Raw genomic sequence first — 13,899 nt, forward strand, 5'->3', positions numbered from 1 at the left:
GTCCCTCTGTGGCAGTTCTCTCAGCAGGTTTAGTACCCACCATGGAGAAACCATGGTGCTCTGTACATAGAGTGCTTATTTGCTAAGAGCCAAAGTGAGATCTCTGACTGGACCAACTTCAGGCTCCTACATCAGGATATTACCCAACCATTGCAGAAGTCAGCAGCAGCTTCAAAAACACAACAGCCAGTATATTCAGGGGATGTTAGCTCTAAGCTTTTTGATATCAGTTCACTGGGTATATGTAATAAACGATTGTAATCCTATACACCTGAACCAAACCAAGTATGAAAAGCAGTGTTAGCTTTCACTGGCTTAGTGTTCAACATGAAAAGCACAGAATATGAATCCAAAATCCAGTGCCAGATTTATCATCTAGGAGCTCAGCGATATTTCATATGTTTTCAAATATTTTGATGCTTTAACTTGTTCTCTCAGTGAAATTCTCTCAGCCAAAAGTATCCATACAAAAAAAATAAATATATATATATATGCTACAACACATGAAAAAAAATTGCTTGAAAATGCATGTATGTTTTTACATCCCAAACAAGAACAGTTTTGATCTCTTGTATAATATCTAGGCTAACAACTATAATCTCTCCTAAATTAAAACCATACATGAGAGTTTGAAATGCTCTGATAATTTAAAATTCTTGAGCACTGCACCTGTTCACAGCAGTTTGTTCAATGACATTTTCAGTGTGGGTTTTCTAGTATAGATATTTGAGAAAACTGTAAACTAGAGAGGAAAGTTCTTAGAGTGACCACAACAAGCTCAGTAACTATGATTTGAATTCTATAAAATGCAATGTTTTGACAAGATATTAAACAGCTTGAAAACCAATTCCTTTGATATTCTGCTTACCCTCTTTTCCTGCATCAGCCTCACCCATTTTATAAAATACTAAGTTCTTTCCAGTTAAACTATAGAGACAGTAACTGTATGTCCATCTCCTCCCATATCAATAATGCTAATGTAGGATTTAGTTGTATAGAAAGGCATCAGAATTCAACATGAAGAGGATAACCCTAGGGCTAAGAAGTACAAAAATTAAAATTATTTTATTTTTGATACATGCATCATCTATGGCACAGTCCATATTCATTATGTTTGATAAATTAGTAAAATGATGAGACAGGTTTGACTCTGGTCCTATCACTATAAAGACAAGTTTAGTTGGTCAGCTGAAAAACGCGGTCTACAAATCACTCACAGTCTATTTGCTGAGACAACGAACATAGTTATCAGAGCCATACGTGTAGTTTACAAGCTAATAATGCAATACTAGTGATCCTCACCTACAAATGGACAACTCTTTTCAGTTTAAGAGAATCTCCTCTACATGGAAATAGATACTGCATTTGAATGAGACAGGCAATACAGAAGACTGGGTAATGGGTCACATAATCTGTATCAACAGAAAGCCTCTTGAATCAAACCATTGCTAGCACAAAAATAATTTACTCATGGCAAATGGTTCAAAATTAACAGATCCTCTTCTGAAACTATGCACTGAAGTGAATGAGAATTTTGCCAGAATCAAACTTAAAACATACAATAGGAAATGCACCTGTTCTATAGTCTAAAGAGGCTGCAGCTTTGAAAAAGTCTTCCATGGGTTTAGCTTCTCAGGCACACATCAGAAAAAATGCAAAACACCAAATTTTGCTTCCATTGCTATCAAGGTCACAGTTTCTATTAACTTTACTATGATCAAACCAGAATTTATGCACTGAAAGAAATCAAGAGAAATATAAATAGCCTCTGTAAACTACTCAGCAGGAGTATATTATATAAGATATTAATTGTCAGAGCAATTAGGCCTTTTACATAACATATTTAAAATAAAAATTAGAGTCCATAAATGCTTATAATCATCCTTGCTAGGCAGTTTCACGAAATCTACAAGTCACCTTATCTTCCATTAATTGTATTTTTACTAAGCTGAAAAACCTTAGATTAAAAAACAGCTATTCTAGTTCCACTAACATTTACTGCACAGATACCCTTGTTCCCAGGAAGCACGTCGCATGTGCATGAAGTAGTGTTAGCACCAGCGCTTAGATCATTCCACAAGCCTTAGTGAACAAGTTAAAGGAAAATGAGCCTAAGTTTGTGCTCTGTCAAATGCAGTCTCAGGCGGAACACTAAGCACAGATCAAATGCAGGGACATTTGATCTGTAGAGTCTGCAGAGAGAGACTAAAAGAAAAAAGGCTGCACAGCTGTGAGAATCTCAGGTGGCCATGCTACAAAGTACAGAGGGCTTAACTCAGTGCCCAGCAGTGTGACCTGTTCACTGAATCCCAGTCCTCGTGTCTGTCCTCCTGAAAGAATCAGGCTGACCTACTGTCTTGATGCAGCTGCTTCAGTTTGTATGAATACTGATGTACTCTGGCTGTATGAAGAAAGAAAAAAACCTACTCTCTTCTCTACTGCACAACGTGACTTTCCACTGCAAAGTATTTGGGCCATGATGTAATTGGATGCTTTGCACAGTTCAGTTTTTGTACAGCACTCTGTATTTCTGCACACATAGTTATTAACAAAATAATTATCATAAACCACATAATTGCTAAATTCAAATCAACATATTAGCAGGTCCTTAAAAAGGAAAGGTATTATACAGTGCAGATGCGAGATCAATTGTCTTGTACACAGATGTTGCATATATCTAACATTTACCTTGAAGACAAACATAAGCAGCCATCCTTAGGTAGCAAGTGACTGACAGCTGTTAAAGCAGCTGCTCTGCTGCTTTTTCTTTCTTAGAAAAAGCTCCCTGAAAGTGTTTATTGTATGTTTCATCTTCAGGGCAGTGATTTTTCAAGTTTGAAGGGTCAATCATCGATCCAAATCAGCAGGCTTTTTTCTCTTCATTATTTCGTGAAACGTGCTAGTATCAGTGGCTGCTAAATGTGGGGCCATCTGGTTCATGATTTTCTTACACAAGAGCCTTACTTTGCAACACTTACATGTTTCACACACTCGCATAAAAACACGGCCCTACTTCCACATAGAAAAAAAAAGTAAAAAAAAAAAATATATATATATGAAGTGCAAGTATGTCATTATATTTTCTAAGAATGCTGTATTTTGGGTCTGGAATAATTATTATTTCTCTAATTTGCAACTGCAGGAGAAAAAACACAGGTATTCATCCATAAGCCATCTAGAGATCTGAGTCATCCCAGCTATACGCTGTTCTCAAACTTCAGAAATTCCCTTATCTAATACTTTTCTTGACAGCAGTATTGTGGTGCACTGTTGGCAGCAGAATCGAGACTGTCAGGGGAAAGCAGCATCAGTACTTCCATGATTTTATTTTTAAAGCAAACGGAAAGGTGCCATGGGAAGACTGAACCGTAGGGAAGGATATAATCATATTTTATCTGTTAATTTCTCATTATAGTATGGTTTATAATGGTTCTTGGTCAGAGTACTTCAGATACACAGAAAGGCACTCCTAAGAGGGCTAGTGCTTCTGCTTCCAAATTCTCTTAATGCTCATTCTAACAAAGTACATGGTTATTCTCCTAGCATTCCTAGCAGAGATGATTGTCCAACACAATGCAAATCTTACTAGACACGGGGATTTGAAGAAAAATTTTCACACTAACAGACTTAGTACAATTAAGGCTCTATTAAAACTCAGTTTTGAGATATTTATATTTGTAATGTCTCAATTAGCTGAAGATCACATTAGTTTTGCTCTGGAGATGTCTACATTACTCATTGAAAATAAACTATCAGATTTCTTTCTCTTTCTTTCGCTTTTTTTTTTTCCCCCTCCAAGATGCTTGCCAAGCTATTTTAATTATTTTGGTAATTACTTGATGAATATCTACAAATGGTTCCCTCTCCAGGAGTTTACAAATTGGGGTTCACCAAATAACTGCTGTTTGTGACCAATCCTGTACTTTTTTACTGAGTAAAAATGCCTTCAGTGATAGCTATTTTTACTATGTTCTTGTTTACAAATTAACAAGTATCTGTCTACAAACAACCACCATGCTAAAAAATTACACTGAAGAAAAATTAGTTTTTATGAAAATATACATGAATAACATTTAAAAAGGAGCACTCATAAATCATACAAAGAGCTTTTAGAAGCTCAAGAGAGTTCTTGTAACTGCTGCTTCCAGTACTTCACACGCTGTGCTTAGAATGCAACATGAAGCTTTCAGGTCAGGGCCTCATGCAGTGTAAGCTGGCACAGCTCTGCTTATTGGCATGGCTTTCTTCCATTGCTTTCAGTAGAGAAGCAATAATTCATAGGATAGGGCTGTAGTCATTTGTTTCTGAGTGTCAGTTCTGCAATCTATTGCAAGAACATGAAAGAATACGAATGGGTGGGTGTCCCTTCTCACCTGCATTTCTTTTCTAGTACTTCTCCCACCCAATCTAGTCTTCTGACACTGGTCCTCAACTTGAGTTCCTCACAATCTAACTGTTTTATATTGACTTTCACATCCTTGGATGGGATTCCTGGTTTAACTGCTTATCAGTTGAGAAAGATATGAGCCAGAAGCAACTGAACAAGGGAAGACACAGAAATGCCCATTTTCCCCTCAGTCCCAAGCACTTTTCAATGTAAATCTGGACTTAAAACTTACCATATCATTGACTGATGGTACTTGTTTATTATCCAACAGTCATAAAGATTCTAATAATGTGGTTTTTCATTTAAGCAAAGAATCTTCCAAATACTCAGGAGAAGATTTAATGCAAGTGACATACTGTCACCAGTCTGCCTTTAAGATTGCAGGCCTGACTAAACAGTGGTCTTAAACAACACCAAACATTCAGGCCCAGACAGTTCCCAGAATTAGGAAGAGAACCCACTTGAGCCTGGGGCATGTTCTTACTGCAGCTACAAGCAATCAACTTCTGCATGCAAAACGGGCACTGCTGGAAATAGAGCTCTTTAAGGTCTAAACGTATGACTGAAGAGTGGCTTTGCTCCTTAAAGTTCAAGAATTGAACTGTCACCTTCTCCTGTCACCTTCTCCCTTCCCAGTCTACCACATCTCCCAGTTTTCCAGTTTCCCTCTATCATCACATGGAAGGGGATCTGCTTCTTTACATCCCCCCAGGCTGTCTGTATCCAGTACACCGTCTTTGGCCAAGAACTGCAGGCCATTGTGCTTAGCTTCTGAGCTATGTTTCATACAACTAAAGCAACATTTTTCACCACCACTGCTGTATAGTAGGAACCTGTTTTAACTACTGCTGGTAAACTATATTACTCTGTTTTCAATATTGTCTGCAAAAGACGAAGTACGTTCTTTATGGCAGGTACACAGTTACCTTTTTTCTTCAGTGAATGAAACATGCTGAAAGAAAACTATCCATATATACAATCCAGAAACGATTAGTTGATGTCAAATAGCTCATCTAAGCTATTTCCCACACAGAAAGCTAAGAATCCAAAAACATTTGAAAGAGAGTATTGGAGGAAAAAAAGTAAAAAAAAAAAAAAAAAGTTACTCAGCTTAGAAGAGAGGCTATAGCAATAACTACAAACAACAGATTAAACTGCATTGGAGGAAATAGATCTTGGCAGCCAGATCTAGCTCTGAAAAAGTAAGTGGTATAGCTGTGACAGCAAAGCTTTGCACCAGAACTAGTACCAGCTTCACCAAAACCTTCAGTCATATAAACACTCCTGAACTGTAAGACTAAACTTTTTGACTAAGTTGTTTCTGTAAGGACTGACAAGTGAGCTAAGTAATCCCCTTCATACAACATTTCGCCACTACTAGAATACAGCAAACATCTTACCTGTGTCTTTTGTACTTACTAGCAGGTTCACTAAGATTAAATAGAATATTTATTCAAATATTTCTGATATGCTAGAGGAAATGCATGTGGCTGTATTTCTGCTTGTGTATGTGCAATGGATCTCTCTTAGAAGTATGAGAAATATTTTTTGTTAGAGCTTTCCCTATTTCTAAAGTAATTGTAACACAGAGAAAAGACTGTGCTCTTACAGTTTTCACTCGTTACCAGGATCTGGCTTGTATATGTGCCATATTCATGTTTTTGTTGTTGTTGTTTTAATCACCATTTGTTACAAAATATATATAGTAACGGGAAGGAGACACAGTCCATATTGTAATTATGAAAGGATCAGAATCTTATCTACAGAATTTTCCCTTTTCCCTCTGTCATTTATTCATCACTATCTCACTTATCCTGAACTTCAGCTGACATTCAAAGGTAGTTCTTTATCTGGTGAATACTGAACTGTGCTTACTGAAGCAACTTTTTGTTGTTATTGTTGTTTGCCTCTTCACTATAATTAAAATTTCTAGTTGGATTTTACAACTATGACTGTAGTGTGTTACCATCACAGATGATATGCCAGAATAGAGTTAGAGAACCATCCCAAAAGATTTAGTAAATGGCTCTGGCTTCTGAGTGAATTACACAGTTCCTTAGCTAACGCTAAGGACTAGCTTAAAAACATCCTGGAGGCAAACAGTGGGTACTACGTAATTATGTGACAAGCTACAGCCCCTGCAATGAATGGGTCTGATGGATGGGATATTCAGATATTTTTGTCCTTATCATTCATAACTTACTCAAACATGATGTCACTAGTGATCAATATTAAAGGCCCTCACAAAGGAAGTCACTACAAAACACAGTTATAGCATGTGAAACTCGGCAAGGAAGTACAGAATCTCACCTGCATTTTACCAAATTCATGCTTCCAGATAAGATATCCAGGTACAGAGGACAAGATTACTTTTTTGCTCAAAGTTTATATCTAAAATATTAAGATCATTTGTTTACTGTTTTGTCAATACACATAACTGACAATTTCATTGCTAAAACTACATTATTTAAGTAGAGCACAATAGGGCCCCTTCTGAGAAAATAAATGAGGTTGTCAAAGAAAAAAATAATTCAAACTAGAGGGATTTTTCAGAGGCTCCAATCATTTTCACAAATACATACATTTTCTTTATGCCACTTTTGCATATGTTACTTTTCAGTGTTACATAATTTGCACATCTGACTTTAACAAGCATGTTCTAGATGATGCAAAATATAACTATTACTGTCAGGATTTGCCTAGAAACGCTTTCACCTATGCCCAGATGCTTGGCTACTCAGGGAGCTTTTATCCTCTTGTTTGCCAAGTTAATAAATACTAATGTTATGTAAGAAAATAGAAAGAAATAGAAAATAGAAGGTAATTTTAGTCTTTGGCACATACTAGAGTAACAGAACAACAGCAGAGAAAGAAAAAAAGGAGGTTTAAAAAAAGAGATTTGGTGATTGGGTTTTGGTTTTTGACATAGATGGGGGCTGTACATTAGTGAAGAAGGGGGCTGTACATTTCAGATTTTTGAAAATGAGACAGTAAACATATCAAGTAAAGATGTTTCAGATAATGTATAAACTATGAATATACTCATGTATGTGCATAAAGTATTTTAAAATGCATTGTCATTCACATACCACACACATCAGAAATGAAAACTTTTTATCAACAAAACTGTGTCAATGCTGACTCTCATATTTCTTAAATTCTTTCAGAATGAATGAACAAACTTCATTATCAAAGTGTTACTATGTCAGTAATTCCTAACTTAGGGCAGAATTAATTTTCTAGCTTTCTGTAATAGAGATACTAAACAGCATAAGGAGGTTTTGTTGCAGGAAAACAGTGACAGGTACATGACGGTTCCTCTTAATCAGTCTAGAAAAAGCAGCAGCAATATACGCGACATCATTAGCCAAACTAACCTGTGGTGTCATTCCATGGCAGATATACATGATTGGGATATTCTCTGTGTCTGGCCCTTGATCAAGGCACAAATCACTTTTCAAGGAATTCTGCAGCTAAAATAAACAAAAAGAAAGAGATCAAGCAGGTCTTAGATCAGAAAAAAAAAAAAGTATGATTACATTCTTCTTTTTTTTTTTCCAATAAAATCATATGTACTTGAAATATGCAGAAGTAAAAATACTTGTTGAAGTGAAGATATGTGAAGCACCTGGACTAAGTACTTCCTTGTAGATTATCTAACACTACTGATTTTAATAATGTTGCACAAGATTTCAGGGAGGTAGATGTCAAAAAGCCTTCAGAGAGCAATATTTTTTTTCTATAAATATGTTTTTAAATATTTTTATAGAAAAATCTATGCTTCTAAGGTACACACTATATATAAAAGAGTTAGTTTTTTATTTATTTTATTATATATATATTTATATTTAAACAGTGTTAAGGTAGCTGAGGAGTATGGATGGAGTTTTAAACAGAGAAAGTCCTCTAATAAAACTGTTTTTCAGAATCACTCAGGAGATTCGTTTGATTTCTGGAAGTAATTCAAAAAATCCTTTCTGCTGACACTTAGAGACTTCTAGCCAATTGGTATGCATTAGCTCTGCTTCGCATTATTCAGGACTAACCCTTCTAGAGCAATCCAACCATGAAAGGACTGCAAAGCACTTGGCCTGGTTCTTCACTAATCCCTATATGTTACCTATGCAATGCTGAGACAGAATTTTCTGTAAGTGAACTGCTAAATTAATGAGCACAGGTGGCTAAAAGGTCTTTGTAGAGTGTAATGCCAAAGATGTGGGTTGCATACCATGGGCATGTACAAAGGTGTTCAGTGGTATAAGACTGGTTCAGAGAACTGTCTGATGGAGTGAGTGAAGAGGCAATGTAGTTTGCAACCATCAGAGACTGAGCAGTCCTGTCAGCTGTGTACAGGGACCTCCTTTGAGAAAAATAAATAGATATGCTTAGAAAGGAAATCCAAAAGTGCAGTGGTATGTAAGAACTGGACAAGACAGAGACTGAAGTCAGGCAGTGAATAAAATCAACATAAACTCATCTTCACAAAGTTTCCAAATCTTAACTCCAAACCTAATTAACTTTGGTAACAGACATGACAAATCTCTATATCAGAGAGAAAAATACACGCTCAATATCAATGTGTGACTGGAAAAAGGGAAAGATCACACCCATTTTTTAAAAAGGATAGAAAGGAAGACACTAGGAACTACCAACTGGTCAGCCTCACCTCTGCACCTGGGAAGATCATAGATCATAGATCATAGATCATCCTCTTGGAAACTACACTAAGGAATTTGGAAGAATGTAAGGTGATTTGTGACAGCCAACATGGCTTCACCAAGGGCAAATCAAATCTTTAAGGTCCCTTCCAATCCAAACCAGTCTATGATTCTATGATAATATTGGTCTTATTCTTAGCTGCAAGCTTCAAGAATTAAGTGAAGTTTCCTCTCTCTAATCTTTATATCCATTAGCCTTAAGCATAACCACAACCATGACTCTAATTGTAATCAGATATTAGGCAGCACTTTATCCAGATCAGTGATAAATACAAGCCTTATTTATTCAAGCCTGCATCCATAACTGACTTCAGCTTTCTAAAACCTCTTCCACAAACTCAAACTCTACCACTCGTCCTAACCTGAGTATTATAACCTTTCCCAAAATAATTCCCATGATAAAGGAAGCAAAACACACCTGCCTTGGCCAACATCAGCGTATGACTTATCTTAAAGGGCTGGCCCAGCAGTAAAACAGATTCAGAGACTGTAGGTTCCCAAGCTGTAAAAAGAACCATGACCTTAACCCTAACAACAGCAGTACCAGTGATCAGGCACTACAGAAAAAAAGAAACAAAATGCTAGACCCCTTTGAAAACAGAGGTATAACAGGAGCTTTCCAGACTGAATTGCTCAAACTCTTTTCCCAAACAACTCTACAATTAAGATAAAATGTTCCTAGAGAAATAAATACTACAGAAAACCGGGAATAAAAAACATTGCCCCGATGACTACAAGACTTGTTTCAAAATCTGAGGCCCATGTAGAAGCTACCACATACTCTTGTACAAAGTCACAAGATTCTTAGGAACTGTCCCTTTCCAAAATCTAATGGCTACGTGGCAACCCAAAATTAAGTCGATAATGCAGTTCTAGACTATCGAGACTTAATTATAACCCAAAATATAACTAGGTTGTCAGTACCCCCACTGAAAACAAACAAGCAAACAAATAAAAACCCCAAAGAAATAATTAGTACTACCACTTGCTCCCTTTTAAACTTAACAGCCTTACAGTATACAGAGATATACTACTGAAATTTTGTATTTGCAAAATTTTCTCAAACATGCAGCTAGAATCAGGGAACTAGCCCTACACAAAATTCTTCTGGCCCCACTTATGTTGCTTTCTCCTAATTCTGAATGTACTGCAGAATTCATAAATCCTCAAATCTTTGATTCTCAGACCAGTATTTTGCCAGTGCTACTGTATTATATTCTCTTCCTGACAGAGGGATCTGGAAGTTCTAGAATTGTCAGGACCGATAGTCATTTTTCTAATTATGTCACATCTGAAGTACCTAGGAAGAAAAAGAGCTCTGGAAACTTTTATTTCCCCAAACCTAGTCCCAACTTCTGAAACGACAGAGAGACAAATCTGCAGGTTTAAAATAAACAAATCATTTTTCTCTATGGACACAGCGTGCTGTTAACTTTTGAATGTAACCCAAATAATTACTTCCGTGGGCTCTGGAATTGGTATTCAATGGATATTTCAAGAGAAATAGTTGAAAACAATGGAAATGCACATCCATCATCTTAAAAAAGAGAAAACAACCCCCACCAAACCAAGTCATCCCACAATGTTTTTAAATGAAAGGCTACATATTTAAACTATATATATAGTTTTCTGTGCATAATTTCATTCTACTGTATTTGGCAAAATTAATTACTGCACGTGTAATCTAATACCATGCTAGGATATCGCAATACCTAACTTCAGTCCTTTCGAACAACACAAGAGGAAAATGTCTCCATTCTTAGCTTTTCATTTCTGGATGTTCAAACAATGCCTAATCAGATCGCTTCTGTAATTTTTATTTTTTAAATTAATGGTAATGCTAGTATTTCTACAAAAATAAATTAAAAACAGTTCATGAATAGAAGCACTTACGAGAATCAGCAAGCAGCTGACTTTCTTTGAAATATCACACCTTTCTCCTTGCAAGAGAACAGGAAAGTGGACACGAAGGAAGACTAGAGATCACGGGAGCTCTTAGTGTAAAGATTGGGGCACTGTACCTTTTTATTTCATAGAAGCATTTCATAAAACAGCAGCCTGTGTGTTTCATAAAATACTCTCCCAAGTACAGATACTTGGCCACAGCTGTCCACCACTCCTTTTGTGGTAGTACAAATAATGAAATCACTCCTCACATCTCATTTAGCTGATGAGGCTACAAATGTTCTGCAGACAAAAGACGGGATCATGTGTTTTATTATGCAGTACCTAAATGTGCATGTTCTGCTGACCAGTGAGTTCAGTATTTCTGTAATGAACTCTCCTGATTCTTTTTGTTTTGCATATAGCCAGCAAAAGCTTTCAAAGGCCAATGAAAAAGTCTTAGCAGAATATAAAATCATAGGTGACTGTTCACTGTCTTTCATTTTGTTTTACACGATGCTGAGTTAATACTAAGACTATGCAACAAGTACCTTATCTAATCTGTACCTGCAAGCAGAATCATGCACCTATCAGCAGCTATACTTCCTTCTCCTCAGGAAATTCTGCACCACCATCTAATAATGATCATGGTACCGCTGAGTCAATGGAAGAGGCTCCTTGCACACAGGTCTGATTTTGGCATTGTTTTGAGCTATTTTGGAAGTTAACCATTATGTCACACATTTAACAATGGCCTAAATCTTTGTTGGAAGTGTTTTCTTTGTGGGTTGTACGAAAAGCCAGCACAATCATTTCAGTTGATCATCAAAGGGGTCATGGAACTTTGTGGGGCATACATGTATAATCACTTTAATTGCTGTAAAAGCGCTGCTGCTCTAGGGGACATTCACAGTCTTCTCAGAGGCACATTGGCAAACTGCAGAACTCAGACTTCTTTTTGGAGAGAAATGTCTCAAACAAAATCTTTCACTTGTATGAGATGTAACTATAACTCTTAGTGGTTACATTTACTAACTGTTATGTGCATGCAAAAAACAAACAAACAAAAAACAACAAATTGAATTCACAGAAATAAATTTCTTGTGAATATAATACTGGATAGAGAATGTGAAAAGGACGTCCTCACTCTACTAGCTTATTATGTGCCCATATTAACTTACTATGTTCATCTTCCATGTCATGCACACCTATCCTCTCTGTTTAGATTGTCGGTTTTCTAGGGGCAAGAATTGTCTCTGCTTTAATTAGCACAGTGCAACTCAAGCATGATTTCAACACAGACAAGGGTACTAGTGTCACACAAGTAATGACAATGATAATCCCAAAATAGAAACATTTGAGGCGCTGGCTACAATATTAAGTAGCCAGCAGTTGAGATCTTGAGCCTGTTTTGTTAATTCACCTGCTGATTGCAATCCTTCCAACAGACATCTCCAATATGCCTAAAAAATCATGTTTTCAATATCGAATGGAATGCAAGCCATGGAACAAAATGAAAAAAAAAATATCTGGGATGAAGACAGCGTACAGAGTATCTCAGCATGAACTACAGCAGAGCAGCAATCTCTGTCAACTAACCAGTCTAACAAATAATTTAGTGACTTAAAGTTTATCTTATTATTTTACTTGGAGGCAGGCATTGTCTTCATGAATTACTTCCATGATTACTCCCTTTTTCCCCAACACCTTTTTAAAATAGGAAATGTAAACAAGATCCTTACCACCCCATAGGCAACAGTATCTGAATACATTCTCATTTCTGGATACACACTGACAAGATACCACCTAAAGGTCTTGCACTGGAGTTTCTTCCGCAGGGCCTTCCTCTCAGAAATATCACCAATATCAATTCCAGAGTCCTGCACATAAAGAACAGAAAAAGTAGGAAATACAACAGTGATACACTTTCTTCTGTATAAATTGATCACTCAGAGTCTCTCGTCATTGCAAAGATGACCAGGACTTATGATAATCACCACCTGCTGGCCACAGAGTGTTTGTGTTACCCACACATTCTGTAAGTGCCCTTAACAAATATAATATAGGTCACCATGGTGGAGTCTCTTTCAAAGTCTGCTCTGGTCAAAGGAAACACTCTTACTGAAATCAGTGGGGTTTAGATCTAGCTTTCAATGAATATAACTGTTGTTCTCTAATTTCCTGGCACTTTCCAAATCCAAAAGCAACTGGCAGCAGGAAGCAAGTAGCCCTGGAAACAACTTTATTGCTGGCATCCCACTGTTGTCTAATCATTAGTATATTACACTTTCTGGCCATTTCTGAAGTCTGGGTTTATTGCTTCACTGGAAAGAGCAGAAGCTCTGCTCACCTTTCTGAAATATCACTTATTATATTTCTGTGGTAATGTAAAAAGAGAAGTTGATATTTTTGTTAGAAGCAATGGCAGAATGTTCTCTCCCCCAGTTTTTATTCCCCTTTACGTTTCTGGCTAACCTAATTTCATGTGACATACTTCTTTGTAGATCATAAAACGTGAGTTTCATAAAGTCCTTGTATATAAAAATCAATACTTTATCACATTAAAATCATGCAACAGAAATTTTTAGAGAGAGATCTAAGTGCAAATCCATGGCTAATGTTTGACAGGAAGTAAAGTGAGACATTTTGCTCTATGTTCTTCTGCCTCAGAACAAAATGCAGGATAAATAATCTTTCTTTTAAATAGCAGACTTTGCTGGGCAAGAAATATCCCAAAAATTTTGTTAGGCACAAGATATCTATTTAAAAAAAAACACCCTCCCCTCTAAATTGGTCTATTGCATCCCTGCTCCTTTCTCATGCAACTTTGCATGAAGCAAAGTTTGTTTCTTCACATTTTATTGTATGAGGTAAGAAAGGGCATCTGGGGCCTCAGTAATCATATACTTC

At 36.6% G+C, this 13,899-nt stretch overlaps 1 protein-coding gene across 3 annotated transcripts in view; it reads right to left on the reverse strand.

Annotated features, from left to right (window-relative positions):
- The window catches only part of GALNT18 (polypeptide N-acetylgalactosaminyltransferase 18), a 242,093-nt gene that overhangs the window by 34,855 nt on the left and 193,339 nt on the right, over positions 1 to 13,899 (reverse strand). For all 3 annotated transcript variants that reach the window (XM_072039438.1, XM_005017713.6, XM_021271059.4), the window contains 2 exons: positions 12,732 to 12,869; positions 7,765 to 7,860 (listed from right to left, as the gene is read on the reverse strand). In XM_072039438.1, the coding sequence (XP_071895539.1) occupies positions 7,765 to 7,860; positions 12,732 to 12,869 (234 nt within the window). The remainder of the gene's footprint in view (positions 1 to 7,764; positions 7,861 to 12,731; positions 12,870 to 13,899) is intronic.

Source organism: Anas platyrhynchos, chromosome 5, assembly GCF_047663525.1.
Source record: "Anas platyrhynchos isolate ZD024472 breed Pekin duck chromosome 5, IASCAAS_PekinDuck_T2T, whole genome shotgun sequence".
Lineage (NCBI taxonomy): Eukaryota > Metazoa > Chordata > Aves > Anseriformes > Anatidae > Anas > Anas platyrhynchos.